Source organism: Mugil cephalus, chromosome 20, assembly GCF_022458985.1.
Source record: "Mugil cephalus isolate CIBA_MC_2020 chromosome 20, CIBA_Mcephalus_1.1, whole genome shotgun sequence".
NCBI lineage: Eukaryota > Metazoa > Chordata > Actinopteri > Mugiliformes > Mugilidae > Mugil > Mugil cephalus.
The window spans coordinates 6,812,300-6,837,354 of record NC_061789.1 but is presented as its reverse complement, the minus strand read 5'-3'; the positions used below and the strand labels follow the sequence as shown (position 1 = coordinate 6,837,354).

The window sequence follows — 25,055 nt, the reverse complement described above, 5'->3', positions numbered from 1 at the left end:
GAAAAGGCGATGGCATCTCGAATCGGCGACCTATCAGCCAATTAGAAAATAGTATTTCTCGTTGCCAGGTGAAATGGATACATCGTAGCCACGGTTTCCACAAATTCATCTTTTTTCTTTCTTTCTTTTTTTCCCCCTTAAAATTGAATATGAATAAATTTACTTGGTTTGAAGAAATTATATTAGAGTAATATACTGATAAATTATCTTCAAACATACTTCAACCTCTCTTCACCCCACTCAAAACGGAAAAAAAAAAACACCAATAATCTAACTCCAAGCTAAATTCAAAGCCCTGTATTGGTTTTCTAAAAGATGTTTGTGAAAAGTAAACGCTCTGTATTTTGACTGCAATCGTTTTTGTATTCTGATTCCTCACTTCAGTAGAATCATGAGTGGCTCTTCTTTGTATACGCCATAATTTCTAGGGCTATGCAAACCTGTTTTACCACTAGTGTGGAATTATTCTACAATATTCACTCATCATGACAATAAAACAGTTCATTAAGTCAATCTACTGTAGTAATTCTTCTCTCAAACAGTAGAAAATGTTGGACACCTTTTTATGCATGAAAAAAAAAATATACTGTGATATACATTTTTAGTCATACTTCAACCTTTGTTCAATGGAGGAAGCAGTTTTTTGTTCAGCTCTGTTCGTCTTAACATACACTTGCTACTTCTGCACCATAGAGAGCGTGCTAACCTATGTACGCCAACTGCACCACTGCAGAAAACAAACAGCTGCAGCGGGTCATCAAGACGGCCACTTCCACATCTGGACAAGATCTACTCAACAAAGATCTGTAGGGACCCCACTCAACCAGGACACTCCCTGATCAGCAGCCTCGCCACCGGACATCAAGCTGCATCAAGCAAAATTTTGTTGTAACTTGTGTGCAATGACCATTAACTTTCTTCTGAATTCATGCATGTCTTTTGCTTAGTCTTGTGGAACAAACTTTCTGAGAGTTCAAATATTTGCTTGAGTTAATGTGGAGTAAATTTAAACTTCTCCTCTGACTGAAGACGAGAGTCTACTCAGTCTTTCCGAAAAGCAAACTCTATGCTAGAGCTATCAAAGAGTGTCTGTGCTGGATAAATAGGCTTTGTCAGATTTTAGTCTTTAACCAGACCAGATAAGACGTGGTAGGTAAAAAGTTCAGTAGTGAATAATTAAAGTAGAAAAACATGTGAAAATAGTTGCGTGACAGTGAAAACAACAACACCTGAAGCCTTGTCAGGTTTAGAGATAACCAAGAGGCCGGCCATTAGCCGGGATGAGTCAGATCAGCTAACGCGCAGCAACCTCTGCAACACAGCGAACACGGGCAGACAGAGAACAGCAGCAGGGGCTCGGGTGATGATGCATTTGCGTGATTCATCCCTCTGTGGGATGATGCTGCGTAACAAACATGTTTAAGACTGACCGGGGACTATTAGGCAGCTCTTCACAGCCTCTTTCGCTCCATGCACACCCTACATCCTAATCAGATGAGCTCAACTACCCCTCAATCAACCCCACCCACCAGGTTCCAAATGTGTTCATCGGGTTTCACAGTGATGCTAAAAAAAGAGTTGGCTTTTTGGGTTGATTTGGTTTGGAGTCACGCTGGATATTTGCATTGCACTGTCCTTTTTACAGATTCTTTTGCACAATAATCTGCTTGCAACCTAGCAATTTTAGATTATATTCCAACTTTCTTTTTAAATTTTTTGAAATTCCCTGCCCACACTGTACATACTGACTGTCAGAGTGATGTATATTCTTGTATATTTTGTTCATTCTTTCAAATTTAATACTGTCTTTCATTGTTTCTTGTATACATTTTGTACCTAATTCTGCACTACTGTAAGAAGGTACTTTCCCAAACGTGGGATAAATAAATAAATGTTGTCTTATTTATTGCTTTTAGTTAATTATTTATCCCTTTGTGGGGCGAGGAGCCATATTTGGTAACTTCTGCACACATTTTAAATAGCGTTACTGCTTTATTAGGTTCCAGGAAGAAGTAGCTTGATGTTGTCCAATCTGATAATGTGTACATTGACAAGTGCCTCAATCAGTACTTGTGTTTTAATGGTCTAAATCACAGATGTCAAACATAAAAAAGTAATTGCTATTCCTAAGTTTCACATATCTTTAGTGAAAGTTGTGGACATAACGCAACACTGAGACATAGAACTATATAGAAATTGCACTTCTTTTTCTGTAGAAGTATCTGTTTGTTTGTTGTTATTTATAGGTTAACACAGTGTGTAATACAGGGACTGTGTGGCCCCTGAACTAAAACGAGTGTGACGCCCCTGGTCTAAATACAAGTTTACATTTGTTTACCACTCGAGGGCAATGAACCATATATGGTAACTTTATTGACTCTTGATTTTTTTTGAAAAGTAAAAACAACTACTTCTTATACCCTACAATAAATAACAAATATTTTAATGAGTGTTAGTTAGTTGTACATTGATTATTTATTATTTTTTATCTAATTCCTCAACTACTACTAATTTTATTCTAATAAATTCTACTTTTTCACCACTACTTTCATTGGTTTCCATTTCCAAAGCAACCATGAACAGGACCCAGCTCATATGGGGGACACATCTGCTTGAGGCCACTTCTTTCAGAAAAATGTTTGACAGTGTGTTACTAATGACTCAGGATGGCTGGATGTGTGCACAGCGGACTCAGGCAGCAACAACAACACTGTGAAGCCTTTACATGTACATGGGAGTGAAGAGAAGTGGCTGACATGCACAGGGACTTGTACAGTCAGAGAGCAGCGCACAAACCTGCGTATAGCTCCCCTTCTCCTCGTCGTCGCCCTCCCTTAGCTGGATGATGTCCTCGTCCTCCTCCTCTTCGTCCAGCTCGCTCTCCGTGCTCTCCCCTTTGACGTGCATGCTGCCAAACTCATCCTCGCCCTTCACGTGCACGCCGAGTCGCTCGGACGAAGGCGTGCTGTCGTCTGACCCCTCCTTCTGAAGCCTGATTGGAGTAAATTAGAGGGCACATTTATATATATGAAAAAATTGTTTGAAATGCATCTTAATTAAGATGTTAAAATAAGATAATAAGATTTTTAGGTATTTGGGATTTGCACGATTACAAATTACAATTTAAGTCCCCAGTGTGTACCAAATAAAACTGTTTATGTTTAATTAAATAAGTGTACTGACCCTTCGCTACCAGTACAATGCACAAAAGTGTCTCCTCATGAGGACAACAGGTCTAAATGAAGCAGAATAAGCTGCCACAAACCTATAGCTTAACGTCCCCGTATGAGGACGCCGGGTCTCGGTCCATGGATAAAGATGGACCGGTTGCCAGAAATGCCTCACCTGTGAAGGCCCGCCCCAACATCGTCCTCCTGCATGTCGTTGGTCTCCGTTAGCTCCTCCTCCGTCTCCTCTGGGTGAGTGGGCGGTGGCCTAGGAAGCTCTCCCCCCTTCGACAGCATCTAAACAAAACACGTTAGCATGCGGACATGTGTGGCTACGTCTGCGTGCGTGTGCGGCTGTGAAACGCCTGTGTGCACCTTGTAGTGTTTCTCCAGGAAGTGCTGGTGTTGCTGTTGGACCACCAGCTGCTGAAGGGCCTGGGGCGACTGGGGCAAGGGTGCGCTCTGCGTACGAGCCAGCGGCCGATGGCGAGGCAGCTTGTTGACCGCCCGCATGCCACCGGACACGCCTCTTTCTGCCGTAACCAGTGGAGACTGACTGTACATGGGGACTGGGCAAGAAGAAACACAATGAGTTGGATAATTAGGGCGGACACTACCATGGATTTTAACGTTTTCCTGCATGTGCGTGTGAACCACCTAGCATAGCAGTCTGCTGTCTGGCCTGCTCCAGCAGTAGCACATGCTGCAATAACGAGGAATGGGCTGAATGAGAGCTGGGGGGTGGAGTCTCCACGTCGTGGCCCACGCCTGCAAAGAAAACATTTTGAACATCACTACTTTTCAATTTCAATTCTCTCATTTATTTGTACTATATTACACATATATTTTTTTAAATGCATTCAAACCTTGGCTAGGTCATGTTTCACATGTTTTTGGAGCAACATGTTTAACAAGGATCGGTAACCAAGAAAACAACATTTGCAATGGAGACAGTCTCATTTTATCTATCGTACGAAGCTTTGACTAAGGCACACATGTAGAATCTAATCGGGATACAAGCAAAAGCACAAGATAAGGCTGATGCATGTTACATGAGAGATAAATAATGAATACAACCGAGAGCAGAGTGGCATAAAACTGTTTCCGACAGAAACGTGTTTGCTTAACGTTACGAGCTATTTTTACTGTTTTATTCCATTTTTATAGACCTGCTGTCAGAACACACCTACGCGTTTCAAGATAATGGTAAAACACTATCACCCACTAAGTAAATATATAGTATGTATATATATATATATATATACAGCATGTAGTGGCAATCTGAGCCCTTTTAGTGAACAGATGAAAAATGATGCATTTAATTAGATTACAGACCTTTCAGCTTTTGGGTGGTTTTAATATTTTTGGACGTTTGAAAAATGCCAGGACTTAGACTTTATTGCACTGGTTCAGCACAGTATTAAAATTTATGTATAAAAGAGCGTATGCAGTTATTGTAACAGCCTGCAGTACTAGTCAATATGTATTATTGACAGCAATGCAAATACAGTAGTTTGTAGTACAGCAGTAGAGCTAATACTAAATTTAATTAAAGTGGCAGAGAAGTAGTTTTAACTTGTGTGCAGAATGCAGCATTACATAGAGCGCACTTTTAATTAGTTAACATTTATACTTAATTAATAGTCCCTTCACATCATAATTAACACATAATTATAACTTTACTGTGGTTAGGCTCACCTGCAGGTAGGGAGGACGTGGAGAGAAACTTCCCCGTTAGAGCTCCGCCCCCTCGCAGCGACTGGATAGCTTGTCGCTCTGCTTCTTGTTGGCTAGACAGCTTCTGGGGGGGCTATAAAAGGAGCATTACAGCTCAGTCATCGCACAGACGAGTATAAATAACCTGCAAATAAAAGTGTGCGGCAATAACGGGGTCACGTGACATCCTCAGTGCAGGCGCCCTTCTGACCCACCGTGATGTGCGTGTTGGCAGGGAGGCCGAGAGAGATGTTGGGCAGGGACGGCGAGGTGTAGAGACTCAGAGGACTCAACGTCCCATCAGCCCCCAGCGTCTGATGCAGAGATCTCAGCTGCAGACAGACAAACAGGCAGAGTTGATTGAGTGCATGAGAGGGTATCATCTCAACACATCAGACGCTCGTCGTTGGTGACGTAAAAGGATAATCAGAACATATCGGGATAAAGAGTTTCTGTGCAGCCAAACAAAAGTAATGAACTTCCTCATGTTTCCCATTAATTGCCTGTAATAAGGCGGATAGCCACAGAACCGGAAAAGGGTTTTCATCTCTCTCAATAATCTCCATTCAGCCTTTTTAAAGTCCACCGTTCCATCCTCTGTCAAGCATGGGATAATTAGATCTTGAGAAAAAAAAGTCAAACTGACGGTATTAATAACTTTCAAACAAAAATAAATATCTCAAATTCTTAATCTATAGCGATGTGAATGTTCTGAACTATTAACATTTCAGACAAACTGAAGCTTTGGATGTGCAGTAAGACAAATACTAATGCTAACATCAAATGCTAACCTAAACTGCGATTGATATACTTTTCATTTTGCTAAATTTTGTGGCGTGCCCCAGGGATCTATGTCAGGACATTTAGAATTTTCACTATGTCTGCAATTAGTTTGTCCTTAAACTGAGCAAAACACATACAACCTTCAGTTTATTTAACACAGCAAAGAAATACAATAGAAACAGACGATAAAAATAGAGAGCACAACCAAATACAAAACTCTTACTACACAGGACACGACGGATATGAGTAAGAAACTCGTCACATTCTCTAATCATTTAGTCCTCGCCCTTTATTCCCTTTGACCAAACATGTCCGTTGCTGTCTTTGACTGTCAAACAGTCCCATTCAAAATTGTTTTAATTTAGATATAGTTATTTATCCAGTCATTTGGTTTTGACTGTGTTTTACATTTTTACTGTAAAGCACTTGATTTGAGAAAAGAAACAGACATGTCCAACAATGAACTGCAGGGGGCGAACTCGAGCTGTGTGTTCATACTAACGGAAGTGACTGTGAGAATTAAAACCAGGAACACAACTTATTTGTGGGAGTCTGTGGGATTTGTGTGTGTGCTTGTTTGTTTGCGTGTCTACCTCTGTCTGTATGTTGGGGACTGATCCCGTGTTGCCGTTGGCGATAGCACTGTTGGAGCTGTTGGGGCTGCTGGGACCTGATCCTGGTGCGCTGTTACAGAGAGAGGAAACTGGTGGAGAGACACAGAATATTATTTTAAGGTTAGTGCATAAATGTATTCTCAAACAACTTATTCAGAGTGAGTTTGTTTACTATACACATTTTCATTTATAGAGTTCCCCATACAATGTTAACCTCCTGAGACTGGAACTTTTTGTTTCATATGCATTTTTAATTTCTCCATTTCTCTTTATTTGGGATTAGTAGGACATAAGAACTACAAAAACTAAACATCGTCTTTAAACTGGAAGAAGTTTTTGGAAAAAAGTATGTCCTCATGTGTGGACATGGGGATTATTTCACTCAATATTATAATAAGGTCACCAATATGTAACAACAAAATATAAAACTAAGACATGAACTAACTTTCATGTCTGAACATTACTGTGCCAAACAGAACTGCAAATAATGAATTCCCGATTAGTGAAGTTATAGCTTGCTACTACTTTCATATTAAACTAGAAAAGCTAATAAACATAAATAAACATGTTTCAACTGCAACATTTAATGAGGTTTTGTACCTTGTCCACTTTTGTTAAGTGATCGGCTGTAGAATGAATCCATGTTTATACGCCGACTAGTATCTAGTTGTGAGGATAAAAGTCTAAATGAAGCAGAAGAAGCTGCCACAAACCTAAAACTGAACGTCCCCATATGAGGACGCAGGGGGGTTAATCGGGGGGGTTAATACAGGATATACGCAGACAGACATCTTTAACTTACTAAACAGTTGTAGTTTGCAATTAAATCCATGGAGCACAAATATATAATAGAACTCAGATATAATGAGAAGGAATAAAGCTCCAAAGAATAAATTAAAATACACCTTAGGTTATAACAAGTAACAATAGCTCTACATAGCTCTGCATCAGCTGTTCAAGGCCAACTTGCTGAAAACAACTTGAATACTACGGTGGCTCACCAGGGTCTAATTTACTCCACTGTGGTCTCATAACAAACTGAAAATTGCTCGTGTTGCCTTCTTCCTATTGCTCCCGCAATCATCACTCCCCATTAGCTACATAATCTCTCCCTCCCTTCCCCTCCCTAAAGCCAGCCCCCCTCCAGTCGGTCCAATGCCAGACTCCAGAAGTAACGTGAACTAGCTTAACTTTGTAAGCACATTTAAAACGATAAGTGAACTGCTTACTACAAATTAGATTTATTCGCCGTGACTTTATTTAATCGTACTTATGGTGCGTTCCATTTGTTCTCGGAATTTCCAAGGTCCAAGTTGGAATTTCCAACTGGAACGCCCTCCAAAGTCGGATTTTCTACTCGGAAAGTCGTAAGGTTCAGTTTCAAAGATGGCCGCCCCGTGTGTAAACAGGAGTTAGAAGCTCCCGTAATATTGCGTTTATTAGCACTTCTGATTAGTTTTTGTTGCATTAAATCAGTCGTACAGTCAGTATTCCTCGACATACGTATGTTGAAATGCTGTTACAGTGCAATTTTTTTTTTTTTCCACATTTAAATAATACAATTAAAGCTGTTGAATATTTTTATAAATTTTGGCCTCCTTTTACAGTAAAAAAAACACGAGTTGGTTCAAGTTGTCTGTTCCATTTCTAATTTGTGTAGCTTAAATAGCTTAAATTTATTTTAACATTATAGCAATAATGTGAAGAATTTTTAAAAAAACTTTAATTTCACTCTGCACTCAAAAAATGTAATTATGAACACACCAAGTTCTGTTGTCTGTAGAATGTGTCTATTATCTTATATTTAAGATAATAACTGAACACTGCTGCTATTTGTCCCACATTATTACGGTAATTTAAAGACGTAACATGTGCTCTTATTCTACATGGTGACAGTTCATTTACAGAGTAAAGAGGCATCACAGCAGATGTAGGATTTACGATAATGTTACGTGCCCCGCCCCCTCTTTCGAAAGAACCACCATGGTCTCACGAACTCTTGTGGGAAACACTGATTTATTAAAAAAATAAATAAAATAAGGGGATTTATGTGTGCGTGTGTTCACCTGATATCTCTATGGCTCTCTTCTTAAAGGTGCTGATGACGGTTCCGTCCTTCCTGCGCAGAAGCGGAGAGCTCCGCCTCTCGGCAACCTTCTGCTTCAACCGCGAGCGCACCTTCAAGTTGGGCTCCGAGACTGGACGAGAGACCCAGAGGAAACAATCATAAGAAATCACAGGAACTCCAGGAACTAAAGCCTATTTTCGTGATGCTCTCCTGTATGTACTTTGGATCTTGTAATTTGGAGTTAAGAGTTATGTCACTTTCTATCTACACGTTTCACTGGAGGTGCAGTGTTTGGTTTGGCAGCGTGTTTCATTGGGGTACTTTAAGGTGCCTGGTGATTTGCCAAAGGGAGACTATCAGGACGGACGCAGGAGCGCTGGCCGTCTGCTAATCCCACATTACATTTTGGCCGGATGCACATTCTGGCTGGCTGGTTTGATTGCTGAATGAGCAGCTACGCGAAGGTGCATAAGTACTTTCGGGCCTACGATTCAAGGTGAAGAGGGAAGGAGCAGGAGGAAGGAGAAGCAGCCTGGTTTTATTGGTTCCAGCTGCCTAAACAGTACAGGTGGATCCAGGGAAAATTGGGATGTTTTGCTCCCGTGGCAGTGGTGCAGACTGAGAGAGATCCTAAGAATCCATCTGTTGTTTTTTTTTTAAATTTATCAGCACAGTATCCCAAGACACAGAGACGCATATTTACAAAATATGCAATTTGTTATTTTAGATGGATAATCAATGAAACCGCAGACATGAAGGAGTCCAATGCAGCCTCTGTGATTTAAATAGTTGGAGAAGACCTCTGTTCCCGATCCCATTTCAAAATAAAAATCCAGGTTACAAATACATGCTAGGATGACGACAAGAGTGATTAAAGACCACTTCAACTGTTTAATGAACAAACACTATTAAAAGCCTTCGCTGCTCCAAACTGGAGTAAACACGCATCGAACAGAGCAGTTTACTCTGCAGCTGCTTGCCTAGCTACAGCTAGTTTGTTATCAGCAATTTATACCAATAGACTTAGTGCACGCTGAACTTGTTAGTAAGCTAATTAAGTAAGCCTAAGGCGTTTACCACAGTGAGATGGCTAATGGGACACAGTAGTGTACCAGCCACCGGCCACCTGGGGGCGATCAAGAGTTTCACGTCTTCGTGTTGCATCCTTCATCTTTATGCAGTATGCAGTGTTTAGTATAGAGGACACCACTGTAAATGACGCACACGGATCAAAGCGTAACATTGCGACCACCTTCCTAGTATTGTCTCTCTTGTGCTTGTCTGGTAACACAGTGTTGTTATGTGGGGTCAGTTTGGGATCTAGTGAATTTGGAGGCCACGTCAACACCATGTGCTCTTCTTTATGTTTTTATTTTTTTGGTTGTTCCTAGTCACGATGGTCAGTGTCATAATCATAATGTTGATAATGGCTGATTGGTGTATATATATACAGTCAGGGGCTTCACCAGGATTTTTGGACCCCACCCAAAACAAAATTCACATCCCACTCCTTCATTGTACAGGCTGAAGGGTCATTTCAGTTTCAATTCAGACCGGAAAAATCAACAGTTTTTTCTGATGTAGAAAATCAAGGTCAATGAAGGGACCATATATGGTATCTAACGCTTGACACAAGAGATCCACCGATATATTGGCCGATATTTGCGTTTTTTACCGAGAAGTGGGTGCGTATACATTGCCCCTTCCTCAGTAGCGAGTGCATGTTAGTGTTAAACGTCTTGGTTAAATTGTAACATTTGTTATTACTGTACCATTTTTATCATTTAAATGGAGGGTAGCAGTATCGCCCCCAAATATCGGCAAATAATCCGTATCGGTCAATCTCTAATATATATATATATATATATTAAATATTCTCCTGTCAGTGGTTTTAATGTTGTGGCTGATCGGTGAAAGTGGAATGGAAAGTTTTAAATGGTGACAGAAGGATTTCAAAAATACATGTGTGTTTTATCTCTAAGTCTGTTCTACCTCATCCCTGATGAGTTGCACTGAGTCACCAAGCAGGTACACACAGACACAGACACAGACACACACCGTTCAGCTACAGATACAAAGACATCAACAAACACCCTCGTCCCCTACCCGTCTTGCGCAGTGGGAAGTCGTCTTTGCCCTCGTAGTTCCCCAGCAGAGGGGGCAGTTTATAGGAAGGAGGAGTCCCTGGGGTGTTACTCTGCGGAGGAGAGCTCTGATCCATGGAGGTGTGCTGGGCTCCCCTGCAGACACAAACAGACGAGGGATATTAGCTGCAACCTTTTCATAATAACCAGTCATTTCCTATCCGCGCTCTCAGTATAGTTCGACTTCGTTTAGTCATTTCCCACATTTCCTAGAATGCCTTTCCTGTTATTTCCTGAGCATGGAAACATTTGCTCTATGCCTCTTCCTCTATTCCGACAAATGCTTTTGACTGGCTACAACCTGACCTTTTCTTTTTCCTTTTGGGACGGGAAGGTTTCACATGTGTTCGCCGAAGCGACAGCCTCTCGTCATTCAAACATAGGTGTCTGATACGTGTTACTGAGACGTGTTGGGAGTGTCAAAGCAATATTATTAAAAACAGACTCAGGTGTTCATCCATCAGATCAATATGAAAAACGGCTGTCGCATCCACATAACAGGCCATGACACAAAGAAGCGATAATTTAGCTTGTTTTTTTTTGCACGAGGCAAGTAAAACACAAGCTCTTTTTCAAGCGATTGCAGCAGCAATAAATCAAACCGCGGCTCCCGTCATAGCGCCTCATTAAGATAACGCACGACTAACGTATCCCGAGCGCGAGCCACGGCTAAAACTTTTTATTTTGAACGAACACACACTCCTGGATGTCATCTGCTTAACTGTAATGAAGAACAGCTCCAGTTAATTATAGATATTAGCTTCTTTTTCTTCTTTTTAAATTGCAGTGGAAAGGAACTATAATAAGAGACAACTAGAATTACAGCCTTGCGGTCGTGCGCCTCCACCGACAATTCAAGTTGCCGTTTGCATCCACGTCTGTCCATAAACATCACGTGGAGACGACTTTGAACGCGTTTTTTTCGCTCGGCCTGTTACGGTAACAAATTTTGCTGGACGATATATTGTCAACACTATTCTGAGACAATTTTTTTTCCCCTAATCTAGTGATAATGTGACATAATAATAATGCAAGTGAACCCTTTCAAAACTTTTATTTCTCAGAAGTGTTTAACATTGTAACTGGAATATCAGGAACCTTTAAATATCCTAAATAAAAATAAAACAGACCGTTAGCAACAATTGCACTGCAACTGCAGAATAGTTTCCTTAACATGTGACGTTACGTTTGTAGAATTTCTCGAAACGCTTGCTTTTCAGCTGTGTTAAAGGGCTGCATTTCTTTTGCAATATAGCAAACTACACAACCAATTTGTTATTTTAAACATCGGCATCATCACAGGATTTCACAATCGGTGCATCCCTAGTAAAACGTTTTACTGCGTGATCCGTCAGCTCATTTTAAATGTATTTCTAACAATCCCTTATAAACCTGTAATAGTGGAGCTTTAAACATCACCAAATAATCTGGGCTGGATTTCTTTGCTGATTCTCTGCATAAATCAAACTGAAACACAATTGAAGGCACCTTATCCTGCGTTCGACCACTCAAATCTGATAAATTCACGGCTGACTTTAAGCTCTCTCTCTCTTTAGTCCGTCTCACGGTTAACTCAGGATGTTAAACACACACCAATGCGAGGCCACGCAGCTCTGGTTAAACAGAAACAACCGTCAAAGAGCCGAAATTTACAGCGCGGGACGCGTAATACAAACAGCACCACAAAAATAGATGTGCAATCCTCACCAGCACTTTGGGGAGAAGGAATGGTTCAGTCCGCCGGGGCCGGGCTCTTTCTTACTGAGAAGGAACTCCTGCAGCTTCAGCTTCACCTCTGTGCTGGCAATGGCACCTCCAAAAAGAAAAAACACACAAACACAGACAGCAATCAAGACGCTTGATTGTCTTTCCGCCAACGGCTCGTGGATGCAGAGCAAACATGTGCAAACATGGTAGGAAGTGGTAGCATGGTATGACCTACTCTCTTTGCCTTTCTCCTTGTTCCTCAGCAGTAGTAGTTGTTGCTCTAGTCGCTGTTTCTCTTGTTCTTCGTGTCTTTGCTGCTCCAGTTTCCTCTTCTGCTCCAGCTCCTGCTGCCGTTTAGCTGCCAGCAGCTCTTGTTGTTGCTAACGCACACATACACAAACACACACACACACACACACACACGGGCTACTGAACACCTCCTGCAACACAAGGTGAAGCAGCAAAGAAGAGGTGGCTGCAGCGTCGTCATCTATTTTACCTTTAAATGTTCCTGCAGTTGGACTTCGTGTTGTCTGGTGAGCACTTCGTGTTTTTTCTGAAACTCCGCGAACAGAAGCTGTTTCTGGAGCTCCTGTTGCTGTTTGAGCAGCACGAGTTCTTGCTGGAGCTGCTGCTCTCGCAGGGTCGTGTCCACCCCCGCGCCCCCCGAATGAGACCCCACCCTGGGTTCCGTTCGCAGGTCCACCGGGCCTCCACCTCCTCCAGGGCCTTCTCCCGGGCCCCCACCTGGAAACAAAAACACACAACATGGAGTTAACTTTTCATTTTGGTAACACTGTAGATTTTGTTCCTTGGATGATAATCGTCAAATTCTGTCATGGCCTCCGCTGACATCTATGAGGCTTCGTAAAGGTCCGGAGACGTCAAACCAACATCAAAAAACAACAACGCCTCACGTCACCTGAGCCTGGACCCAACTTAAACATACCGCAAGGCCTACAGCTAATCGTCAACTTGCACATACTTCGAAATGCTAATAAACCCTCCCACCAGCAGGTGGCAGTAGTGTGTATTCAGACGGGAAAAAGGAGTAGCTACAATTAGCTGTGAGGCTAAGGAGCTCCATTGTGCATAGTCAGCCTCTCCTGTACCACGCTGCCGAGACGGTTTAAAATTAATTGAGAAGAAAGAAGGAGATTTTTTTTTTTTTCGTAACTTCCATTATTTATTTAAGCTAACCAGCTACTCAGAGGAATTTCTCTGACTGAACAGTGACTGAACAAGCCAGGGTTGCTGTCTACAGACCATCAGTTTGGTGTGTCACCACCCTAAAAAGCAAATCTTGAAACAGATCACCCACAATTCCCTAGAACATCTTGGTCATCCTACTGATTCAGTTACATACTGCGTGAGAAGCGAGACGTTTGTTTTCACAGCTTGTTCTTGACACATCAACTTTAAAAAAAAAGTTTTATCCAATTAAATAATTTTTCAAATAGAAATAATATTTTAGAAAAGTGTCAGTCTGGTTTTAGGATGAACCACAGTACTAAGACAAAACTTTCAGTCCTGGTGTTACTGAATCTAAGCGCTGCTTTTGACACAGTAGATCACCACATTTTGCAGAAACAGACTCAGAAACCTGGTGGGCCTCTCTGGTACTGTTCTTAACTGGTTTTATTCCCATCTCTCAGATTGATGTCTCTTCGTAAAGTTGGATACATGTTCCTCAGGAATCCATAAAATTAGGTGTGGAGTTCCCCAAGGTTCAATTTTAGGTCCAATACCTTTTAATCTTTATATGCTCCCACTTGGGGACATAACTTTGTGTTGCATTTTATTATGTATGAAATGTGTTATATAAATAAAGTTTTGATTTGAAATGAGTTACTATTCTGTGACTGGTCAGAATTTGTAAGTGGGCGTGGTTAGTGCGGGAAAGCAGACATGCGGAAAGTGGCCACTCTGTGAGCTCCAAGATGCAATTTTTGATGCAACTTTATTGTTATTACACATCTACAGCAGTTTAGCATCTAACCAGAAGAGCCAGAAGTAAGTGCATGTAGCATTAATAGTTTGGTATGCTAATATTCATAGTATGACCGCTAATCTCTCCTGGGTAGAGATCACCATGCATATAGGTACATCCTGAATGAACAGCGTGATCCGGTGGACTCGGTCGTCAAAACGATTGGACGACATCCGAAAATAATAAGAAAAGTGCTTCTTGTTGTATTTCCTGCATTTCCCACAATGCTTAGCATGTTTGATGTATGCAGCAGTGGGAGGGGCCTATTAGGACTTCCCCTGAGTTCAGCACTTGAGTTTCTCATGAACAAGCCAAAAACTAACTTTAGGAAGCACTGCACCCCTCTTTTATAGACATGGACCCCCCACACCCTCCCCCACCCACCCAAACTCCATCAAGGACTCTTAGAGGACTCCTTACTCACCACCTTCTCCACCTCCTCCCCTCTGCTCGCTTGCTGTTGCCACTGGGCTCTGCATGCCTGATGGGAGGCTGCTCTTCACCTCCACTACTGCAGTAGAGAGAGACAAAGAAAAATGAATGACTGATTATTAGTCTGAAAAATGTTGTCAGGGACACAGCGGATTATTATTACGTCATTCATTGAGCACACACGCACACACAGTCAGATTACATTCGGTTCGGTTGAGCTGTGATAACGTTGTAAGAAAGTGAGGGACACGGTGTCCTACCGCTTAAAAATAGCCACGAGCCTAGCATTAGCCTAGCGCTGGTCAGGCTTGGCTTTAGTCTAGCCTATATTCAGCACGGCTAGGCGCAAGGACATTCCAGGCTATGTTAACATATGCTAACACATATTAATAGAGGCGGTTTATTATAGAAGGCAGCTGCTATTCATAGCAGTATGGCAGAAATAAAAACAAGGAACAACTTGTGAACTCTTTCGTGACACATGTTTCCCCTCCCTTCTCCTCAATCGGTGACAACCCACCGGCTTCTTCTGCTCTCAGGGCTGATCAGCGCGACAGGTTAATATAGATTTCCTGCTGCAGGTGGCGGAGTGGCGGTGGCTGACATTTCACCTTGTGACATGTGCACCGATCAGGCATAACATTATGACGTCCCTTGTGCCCCCAAAGACAGTGAATTTGTTTTATTTAATCATTATTATTTTTGAGTAAAAGCATAATTCATGCATGGATAAAAAGCCCTCCCTTGCACTAATATAGTCCGGCTGACTGCGTCATCGCACGCTCTTCGTGTATGCGGTAATGTACATGTTCAGCGCTCAGATCGGAAGTTTCCAATCAGCTTAGGTGCTCTCTAAGCGGCGTAGTTTAAGAGCTGACAGGTTAACACGCTGAGAGACACCAGGGAGATGGAGATCTGCCACGGTCCTGCGGCGGCCGTGCTCCCCTGGCCCCGGGGTGACGTCAGCCGTGTGATCAGACTTTTTTCCCAGAAAACGTCACACGCTGCAACACGTCACGATATTTCCTGTCTGCTGCCCAAGGAGGACATTCAATTAGGACTTATCTACCCTGTCGTCTGACCTCTGACCCCTGTAAGGTGCTTTGCAATGGTCATCTCCTACTCTTTGGCACACCCTTTCTGTTTCTGCACCCCCACGTGGGTCCTAAGCTAATTAAACAGCAACATCCACAATAAGACCAAGCCTGTTAGCTACATCCTGGAGGATTGTGACTCGTTTGGAGTCAGACGCTGACACAGATAGAGAGAAACAGAGTAAACTGCCTTGCCTCGCTCCGTTAAGTCCACAGTTAATGCCAAAGTTTGCAGGATTTTGCGACCATTTACTTTAGAAAAAGTCCCAAAAACTGAGGGCAGAGGATAAACAAGGTTGTGTGTGTGTGTCAGAGTGTGTGGTCTTGTTTTTATTAAGTTGCGGGGCTAAACTTTTCGTGGAATGCAAACGTTTTCGAGGCCTTTTTTTTTTTTGTTGCTTTTTTAAGGGGGTAAAAACCTACTGGGGTTAGAGTTTAGGCTTTGGCACGTAGTGAAGGATGGTTTGGGTTTGGGGCTAGGGAATGCATTATATTAATGGAGGGTCCTCACAAAGATGGAAATACAAGTACGTGTGTGTTACTGTGCACCCACTCACGTCTAAATTACCTAAACAAATATTCTGGCATTTCACTGTGACGCACGTGTCTCCCCTTCCACTACAACACACATACTGTCTGTGTGCGCGTGTGTGCATGTGTGTGTGTGTCTGTGTGTGTCTGTGTCTGTGTGTGTGTGTGTGTGTGTGTACAACCGTCCTTTTGGCAAGAGAGCAGCATTCCACAGCAGCCAGCGTCTGACGTCAAACTGAAGACATTTATAGTCTGGTAAACACACACACTAACGTACGGTTGGACACAGAGGTGGGGTCGGGGCAACATTTCAGTCAATCATATCGGTTTCTAACGGACTGCCGCTCGCTGCCGTTACGCACGGTAATTCAGCAGCAGCGAGGCTGAAAGACAAACTGTGCATCCAGTTTGCGTCCGGGGCCGCGGGTGAATCCGGACGGAGACGAACACAGGCCGGCTCCGATGTGACCGGCTGCACCACTGACACCCAGGCCGAGCTTTTTCATATCTGCTCATCACTGATTAAAACTTGGAGCAACCACTTGACCAATATCATGTCAGAAAGTAGCGAAAAACAATACTGTGTTCAACTTTATATTCCAGTTAGACGTAGTCCATCTGTGCAAATATCTGACAATCATTAGTGCAATCCAATACTGTCTGTCTATATTCAGTTTTATATATATTTATAGCGTCAACAACAATACAAATTGTCTCAAGATGCTTCACAAAATCCGGTCTCAAACCTCCAGAGCAGCCTGAAGGCGAAAACTCCCTTTTAACAGGAAGAAACTTTGAGCAGAACGCAATATGTGCCAATACTTTTTTTATTCTATTATTTATCTTTTATAATTTTTTTGTAATTTTCTTCTAATTCTAATATGTCTTTTTCCTCTTCGTTAACTATCTTAAAAAAATGCCCAGGAAAAAAAGTACAAAGAAGACTTCTTCTTCTTCTTTGACTAGCATCAAAGATGACGAAAACCAGAGAAGAAGAAGAGGAGCCAAGACAGCAATTTGTGAATTATGCATAATAGATGTTTCACGAATTTAGTACCAACAACTTATTTGCCACCGAAAGACATGAGTTTGAAAAAAAAATAAAAAATAGAAAAGTATCGAATCACAAAAATTCGACCGGAACGTTGCTAATAACAAATTATGCCAAGAAAATTATTAAATTATGAGAATGTGAGACACAGTTAGACTATTTATCAACTGCAAAATAATACTGCAGATTATTTTTAACTATGCTAAATAAAATTAGAATCTGAATCCTTAAATATCTCGTTGAAGGATTCTTGACTCAAGCATCGGATGCTAAAATCTGGTGCCTGTAGTCGTACAGTCCCATTTGAGTGTTTCAGTGGCCGAGGCTCAGATTGGTTTGTAACCATCTTTATAATCATTTTCAAACAAGTAGCTGAAGGAAAACATCACTGATTCCTGATCCTCAAAAGTGACACTTTGCTGGTTTGATTCATGACTGATGACTGAGTAGAATAATTGTAATTTTCAGTCAAAAAAAAAAAAAATAAAAAAAATAAAAATTGTTAGCTGCATTTGCCATTTTCCAAAGGGAGACTGAACTTGTTATTTGTCTTAAATGATAAAAATACATGTCAAAAAAAAAAACAGCATAAGTGAAATATTATTCAACACATTCAGACTAGACGATGAGGTAAATCTACAAAGTGGCAAAAGCTACAAACAAGACATTGGCTGCAAACTGTAATTCCTAATGTTTCCACTAGGGGTAGCTCCATGAGAAGCAAAGAAAAAAACGCTCGTTCTGGCCCAGTAATTTGTACTTCACGAGAAACTCAAGTCCTCATAGGCCCCTCCCACTGCAGCATACATCACACTCGCGTTTATTGCACAATTCTGGAAAAAAATGTGATTCACGATTTTTTTTGCTTAGAATTGAGATCACAAAACAAAACATTCAAATGGTCATTCAAGTGGAGTATCAAACACTGAGATTTCCTTACGTTTGAACAATAGGCTTGTTAGCTTGTTAGCTTGTTAGCCATCCATTTAACTCTCTCTACCGCTGACTTCCCTCTCCTTCTCTCCCTCACTGTTTCCACACGCTCAACTGTAGGCGGGGCTTCCTCCACTGACGGAATCACGTGTTGTGGAGACGCTTTACCATAGGTCGAGGGAGGAGTCAGCGGCAGTGCTGCCTTCAGGGGCGCTTGAAAAACTCCGGAAATAAATGGGAGCATGCTTGAGAATCGTTGTGTTTCGAAATGAGATCACGTGTATGTGTGAATCGAGATTGCGATTTTTTTAACTATATATTGTGCAGCTCTACAACAAATATTAGCATCTGGGAGCTCACAGACTGGTCCCTAGCATTTTTGCTTTTTCACATTAACAGTATCCACTCTCAATCTCTGACCAATCACAGAATAGTAACCAGACACCACACGGGGAAACAGTTCTCACAGCCCTAGGTGCAAGGACAAACTTCTTGCTTAACAGCTAATCAGGCAGATGGCAGCAATCTTTTCTTAAGAAATTCCATGTTACTCATAAAATGTTTTGTAAATGTTAACACTTTCATTATGTACTGCACAAAAAACAAAGGGAAGCATTTGTCGTTATTCATTGCGTTACCGGCATATGTGGCCCCTGAGCAAAAATGAGTTTGACACCGCTGCTCCAGAGCTTCTAAAAAAAAAAATAAAAAAAATAAACACAGACGAAAACAGAAATAATCCACAACAACTCATCTCTCCTAGAGAGTTTCCCACTGGCGGAGTAAGGACTCTTTTTTCGGATCACGCCACTGGAATGCACCAGTTCCGTACGACAATCCACCAGCTTGGAATTTCCCCCCCTTGCATGTGGCTGCTATAAAGCTCCCAATATGTAGAAGATTAAAGATGCTACACGCAATGTTGACCGGGATATGTCACTGCTAATAATTAGAAAAAAAGGAAAAAAACATGGATATGTAGTTTGCGGACTAATCTGGATGACATTTCACTCTTTGTCTGTGGTTTTTTTTTTTTTTTTTTTCCTCTGGTGCTTCTGTTTACTGCTACTGCTGCTGCTGCTGCTAGGAGGTATTTCTGGAAACCAATGTTCGTCTTTCCTTTTCCTTCTCTCTCTCTCTCTCTCTCTATCTCCCTGTCTTGTTCGTTCTGCATTGCTAAAAGAAAATAGGCACCATGACGTCAGCCCTGCAAAACACTCTAAAAAAAGCCAGGAGACAGGGAGACAGAGAGAGAGTGAGAGAGCATGGGGGGGGGGGGTAAAAATAGTATAATGGCTGTGTGTACTTCAGACAAATTAGAAGCTAAGAGAGAGAGAAAAGGAAGAAAGAAAAGAGGAATCGCATGTGTGCCGTTTCTATAGAGACTTCATGAGGGGGGTCTAAGTATTATGGGCGGGCAGACTCTAGGTCATCCGCTGTGGATGTTGTGTTACGGCCGGCTTAATGAATTTAACAACATCGAGTTCAACCAATTACCCAGCACGCATACGGGGCCGTAAAACTGCGCAGATCTATATTTTCACATTTAAAACGAGTCCCTTGGCCCCTTCAGGTTGTTGTTGTTGTTTTTGTTTTTGTTTAGCCTGCAGATTTAACCCCTTTAAAACCAAACGGGTTGCCAGCGATCCGTTAAAGCACAAGGCTTTTGAATTACCGTAATAGCGGTTTGCGCTTTTGGCAAAATTCTAAATTAATTTTTACCAACAAATTCCTCCAAACAACTCTCTTTTCCTGTTTGTCCCCGGTCTTGCGTCGCCCGCCGTCCAACCTGCAGCCGACAGCAGTGGTGCGCCATAATTACCGTAATGGCAGAAAGCAGTGTTCAGCCACAATTTGAATATTGACCAATGGTGAGTTACGGTAATTCAAATACTGCAATATTTTTTTTTTATCTTAGAGGTCTTAAAGGGTTTATGTGGTCTCCACATTCTCGTTAACATGTGGTTTAGGGGTCTGTGTCATTTTGAAGCCTGATGTGCACCTTCTCAGAAATGTAACTACACGTCGCGGCAACGCAGACTGGTTTCCGCTTTAGTATTTTCCGGCTGCTTCTCCATCTCCGCCATTTTCAAACTGATTGTTTTGGATCATTAAAGATGGAACCCATCGAGGAAAGGTTAACTGAAGAGGCTCTGAGATACGAATATGACTCGGCAAAATTTTGGCAAAAGTTTCAGTCGCCATTTTTCAAAGTGAAGCAGGAAGTAGAAACAATAATGAACCTGACTGGCAAAAAAAGTGTAACGGTGTCTATGTCCTGCGATAGCTTAACCCTTCAAGACCTAAACATCTGCCTGCGCATTCAAAAAAAAGCTTGCGGTATTTGAATTACCGTAATTCACCACGCTTTCTGGAAAAAAAAAAGCTGCCATTGCGGTAATGAGGACGCTGCGCTGCTTTCGGCTGCAGGTTGGGGAGCGACGCAAGACCGGGGATCCTCAGGGAGAGAAGAGTTGTTTGGAGGGATTTGCAGGTATAAACGAAGTTAGTTAAACCCTTGAGATGTCACGAAGGTCTTCCAAACAAAAGCCCAACTTCCCAGTGTTCAGTCACACTTTGAATTTTGTCATCAGCGCAAACCATTGTGAGTAACGGTAATTCAAATACCGCGATTTTAAAGCCGGATAAAGGTGGTGGAGACCTAAACGGACCTAAAAATAAGAACTGAGGTCGTCAGAGAGCGTGAGTAATGAATACAACAAGAAACATATTCAAGACACTTAAACCTTCTCAAATTGCTGAAATCCTGAAATTGCAGCCACAAAAAAAAGGGGGGGAGTAAACCCAGGTCCTCTTTATATCAGCTAACAGGCTGCTGGCACGAAGAATTGGCATCAAGCGACACTCAAACCAGCTCACCTCACATTAACAAACCAGGCTACACTCACACAAACAACCTACACACAGACCTCAACGACTCACATCATTACAGTGAAGCTCCCTGCAAAAAGCCACTAGATGCATGTTTGAGCATTACAGAAAATGAATAATATTTCAAAGTGTTAAGTGAGACAGGAGACCCGTGGTGTGCAGAAAACTGTTCTCCTGAGTATGTGTATGTTATATGTCTACTTTAAAACTACTAACAAACTTTAAAAAGTACCTTTACCTCTGCGGGAAATCACCAAAGAGCAGAATTTATAGAGAAGTGTTTTTGCCCATGTCTTACTTAAACGCTGAAGATTCCTCTAATATGTCCGTGCATTTAATCTGCTCCTTAGTGTGTGAATACTGTCAATAAATAGGTGGAACAACCAGACTTCAAGAGTTTTCTATAGCTGATATTACAGCTACCGGGCATATTGTGAGCATCAATGTAATCTCCTAAACTGAAACCGCAATAAAGGCGCTTGTTGCACCTGCCCGGTGCAGAACGTTCTCAACACCTTTTCCTTTCTCCAGGACCTCGTAGTCTTTCGGCAGCATCCTGCATCATAACTTGTTTTATGGTTTTTTTTTTTAGAAAACTGGCCAAAGGGAAGTCTTCTCTTTTTATTTTGCTAGGGTTAGGGTTAGGGATTTCGATCTCGTTGCCTGGAACACCTCCCAGATCTCTCAATGCCGTGACGGCTAAGACAAAACTAAACTTAAAGCTTCAACTATTTCACAAGTTGCACAATATTAGGCTCCTTAATGTGCATTTATTTTCATAATATTGCATATAATTCACATGTAGACTAAAGCAAATATGAACACATGAAAACGTATACTCTCTGTTTGGATATTTGGGGGTAGTTAGTCGTGTGCTACTACTTTTTTTTGCAAAATTGTACCATTAGTTTGCAGTGCATGACAGTAGACAGCACTACCACTGGATTGCTCTCTAAGTTGATGTGAGGGAGATAATGACACTGCCGGTAAATATGAGTCAGAACGTATGTATATGATGTCACTGCGGTGCTACGGAGTGAAGGATTTGGTGGCGTTAACAGTTCGAAAGTGGATTTTTTCTGTCACAACTCACTTCTGCTGGAGCTGCTGACCGCGCTGAGAATCGAAAACAGCCGAACCCATCCCGTCCACATCTCCCCGTCCCATCCTGCCTACACCTGCCACGCGAGCGCTTCCGTCTCGCCCCGTCCTGCGACACGCGCAGCTTAAAAAAAAAAAAAAGCCCCCCCCCTCGCGAAAGGCAACAAAATCTCAATCAATTCCACCGAAGCACCTCCGGTGCGCAGCGCGCTCCCCTCCTCCCCGCCTCTCCTTCGCCCGGGATGACTCACCGGAGGTGGGCATGGCAGTGCTGGAGCTCCTGTTGCCACTCAGGAGCTCCAGAGGCTGGCGGCGGCCGTCCGCGCCGGCGGATGAGAAACAGGACTCGGTCTCGTAGATGGTCTGCAACATGGCGCACAATCCTGACACCGTGGGATGCAACAGCATGCCAAGACGAGAGCCGGGGAGCTTCGTTCTGCTGCGAAAACGCCAGTCAGTTCTCCGTCTTCCCAGGCAGCGCCATGGCTTAGTCAGGGAGTGAGTTGCAGGAGGAAGGGAGGTGAAATGTTTTCTGTGCTTCTGCTGTTAGATGGCTTTGAAATTGAACACAAAAAAACGTGGTAAAAGAACTCCGCTGTGCTTTTATTGCGTAATCCCGCTCACAGTTTCATTTTCTGTTTTCTCCCGAGCTCCCTGGACGTTGCAGTTTTGTGTTGTGACGGACGAAATCCAGGAAGCCTCCTCCTCCTCCTCCTCCCCGTTTTTTTCGGGCTTTAGGAATAAACCGACCGCACGGAATCAAAGGAAACGGGGAAATGCAGCGTTCCCAGGAAATGACCTGAAACGCGACTTGAGGGGAGGCGGGGAGGGGGGGGGGGGGGTCAGTTAGCCTCTCTCCCCCCTCTCTGCTACATCACCTGGAGTCCTGATCCCGGGCTGTAAACACTTCCTCAGTTAGCAGGCAGCCGGCTGGTGTGTTTTTTGCAGTTGCAGATAGAAAAAGGTGGGGGGGAGAAAAAAAAAAAGTTGAAATCTGGTCACTGTGCACGGGCTGCGTGGCTCCGAAAAGCCGAGGAGCGACGGACGGGATCGTCTTCTTCACAGGAGGAGAAGCCGAATTCCCCCGCTCGAGAGCATCAAAGGATCCTCATGCTGTTCTCCTTCTGGACGAGGAGGAGGAGGAGGAGGAGGAGGAGGAGGAGGAGGAGGAGGAGAGGCGAGGACGTAAATAGCTTTGGGAGAGCGCTCCCCGAGGTTCCATGTTTCCAAAATTAGAAACGAAGCGCTGAGAGAATGAAAAGGGAAATGGAAGGAGAAGAAAAAGGAGGAGATGAAGGCTGGAGGAGAGAATAAAAAAAAAAGAAAGAAAGAAAGAAAAGCAAGGGATCACACGTCCGACTCTTATCCCTCGGTTTGAAAACACACAGAGGAAAAAGAAGGCAGGCTGCCGTAAAGAAGCTGCTGCTGGTGCTCAGACGCCTGAGATTCTCCGTCTGAGAGTCAGCGGCGAGTGTGAACGCGGGTGTGTGTGTCTGAGCTGCTGAATGAATGTCAAAAGAGGAAGGGAGGGAGAGAGAGGAGGAGGAGGAGGAGGAGGAGGGTGAGCAAAGAGAGAGGGGAGAGAGAGAGAGAGAGAGAGAGAGGCTGAAAGTAGATCACTGGGTGGAAAGGAAGTTGGACGGGCGAAGAGAAAAAGTCAACAACGGCTCATTTCATTAGGGCGAGCGTCACAACGTGCACGGGGAGGACGAGGGAGAACAAGGACACTCCTTCAGCGTCCCCCCCGTCCCTCCGTCCCTCCGTCCCTCCGCCGCTCACCTTCACGCCCGCACGCCGCCGCGAGTGCGTTTGCACGTCGCGTGCACAAGAAGAAGAAGAAGAGGAGGAAGAGGAGAGAGGAGAAGCAAATGCTAACGCAGGAGATGGGGGCTTGATGGAGGGACTAGAGATGAAAATAGCCTGCCAGGGTGGAGGAGGAGCGAGAGATAAAAATAGCTGTAAGCCTACAGCTCTGAGGTGGGGTGGTGGGGTGGAGGGGTGGAGGGGTGGAGGGGTGGAGGGGATGGAGATGGGAGGGTGGTGGCGTTCGGCGCTTTCATGTTTTTTCTGCACTGCACTTCCCAGAGATTGTCTGTCAATCAAAGAGCGTGTGGGCGGAGACTGTGGCTTCTTCATCTTCCTCCCGTCTTCAGTTTCCCTCATTGGTGGAGCTGGTGTCCACTTTTTTTTTTTTTTTTATTCTCGCCACGGTCGCTGTGACAACAACCTGTACACTCCACAATAGAATAGAATAGAATAGAATAGAATGCCCTTTATTATCATATTATCATTCTACAGTTTATAATGAGAGCTTCTCCCTTTCAGTGCAAAAAAACACAAGTATATAAAAAACAGTGCAAAGAAGGTGCTATTTACAAAGATTTATGAATGAATGAATGAATGAGGAGTTTATTTCGAATATGTAAATAAGGAAAATAAATCAAGAACTAACAGAAAATGCCAATATATCAAAATTTAAATAAGCACAAATAGTTGTAGCAAATAACCAAAATGCAAATTAATATTCTAACCATTTGTAATTTGCTCAAAAAGGAGTGGGAGAAAGTAAAAACAAAAATATTCAATCCCACCCTCTTCCTTAAATCATTAATGATTATATATTTATTATACTGTATGACAGTAAATTGCTTCCTGTTCTCTCTGTGTAAATATATACATGCACTGTACATATATATATATATATATATATATATATATATATATATATACATACATGCACACGTTAAAAAAATATTGAAAATCTACAAAAACTATAAAATTCATACTGTTTTTTTCATAGCAGCAGTGGTAAAAGTGTAAACATGTACTGCA

At 42.6% G+C, this 25,055-nt stretch overlaps 1 protein-coding gene across 2 annotated transcripts in view; it reads right to left on the bottom strand.

The window, feature by feature from the left end:
* hdac5 (histone deacetylase 5) overlaps nucleotides 1-25,055 on the bottom strand; it is a 58,151-nt gene that overhangs the window by 17,993 nt on the left and 15,103 nt on the right. The window contains exons 1-14 of one of the 2 annotated variants that reach the window (XM_047572333.1): nucleotides 22,475-22,995; nucleotides 14,614-14,700; nucleotides 12,699-12,946; nucleotides 12,435-12,579; nucleotides 12,200-12,305; nucleotides 10,455-10,588; nucleotides 8,347-8,478; nucleotides 6,260-6,369; nucleotides 5,099-5,215; nucleotides 4,866-4,977; nucleotides 3,825-3,935; nucleotides 3,543-3,736; nucleotides 3,346-3,464; nucleotides 2,797-2,992 (exon numbers count right to left, since the gene is read on the bottom strand). In XM_047572333.1, the coding sequence (XP_047428289.1) occupies nucleotides 2,797-2,992; nucleotides 3,346-3,464; nucleotides 3,543-3,736; nucleotides 3,825-3,935; nucleotides 4,866-4,977; nucleotides 5,099-5,215; nucleotides 6,260-6,369; nucleotides 8,347-8,478; nucleotides 10,455-10,588; nucleotides 12,200-12,305; nucleotides 12,435-12,579; nucleotides 12,699-12,946; nucleotides 14,614-14,700; nucleotides 22,475-22,631 (1,968 nt within the window). In that variant the 5' untranslated portion in view covers nucleotides 22,632-22,995. Of the gene's footprint in view, nucleotides 1-2,796; nucleotides 2,993-3,345; nucleotides 3,465-3,542; nucleotides 3,737-3,824; nucleotides 3,936-4,865; nucleotides 4,978-5,098; nucleotides 5,216-6,259; nucleotides 6,370-8,346; nucleotides 8,479-10,454; nucleotides 10,589-12,199; nucleotides 12,306-12,434; nucleotides 12,580-12,698; nucleotides 12,947-14,613; nucleotides 14,701-22,474; nucleotides 22,996-25,055 lie in introns of those variants that run through there. The other variant, XM_047572334.1, reaches the window with a different exon arrangement.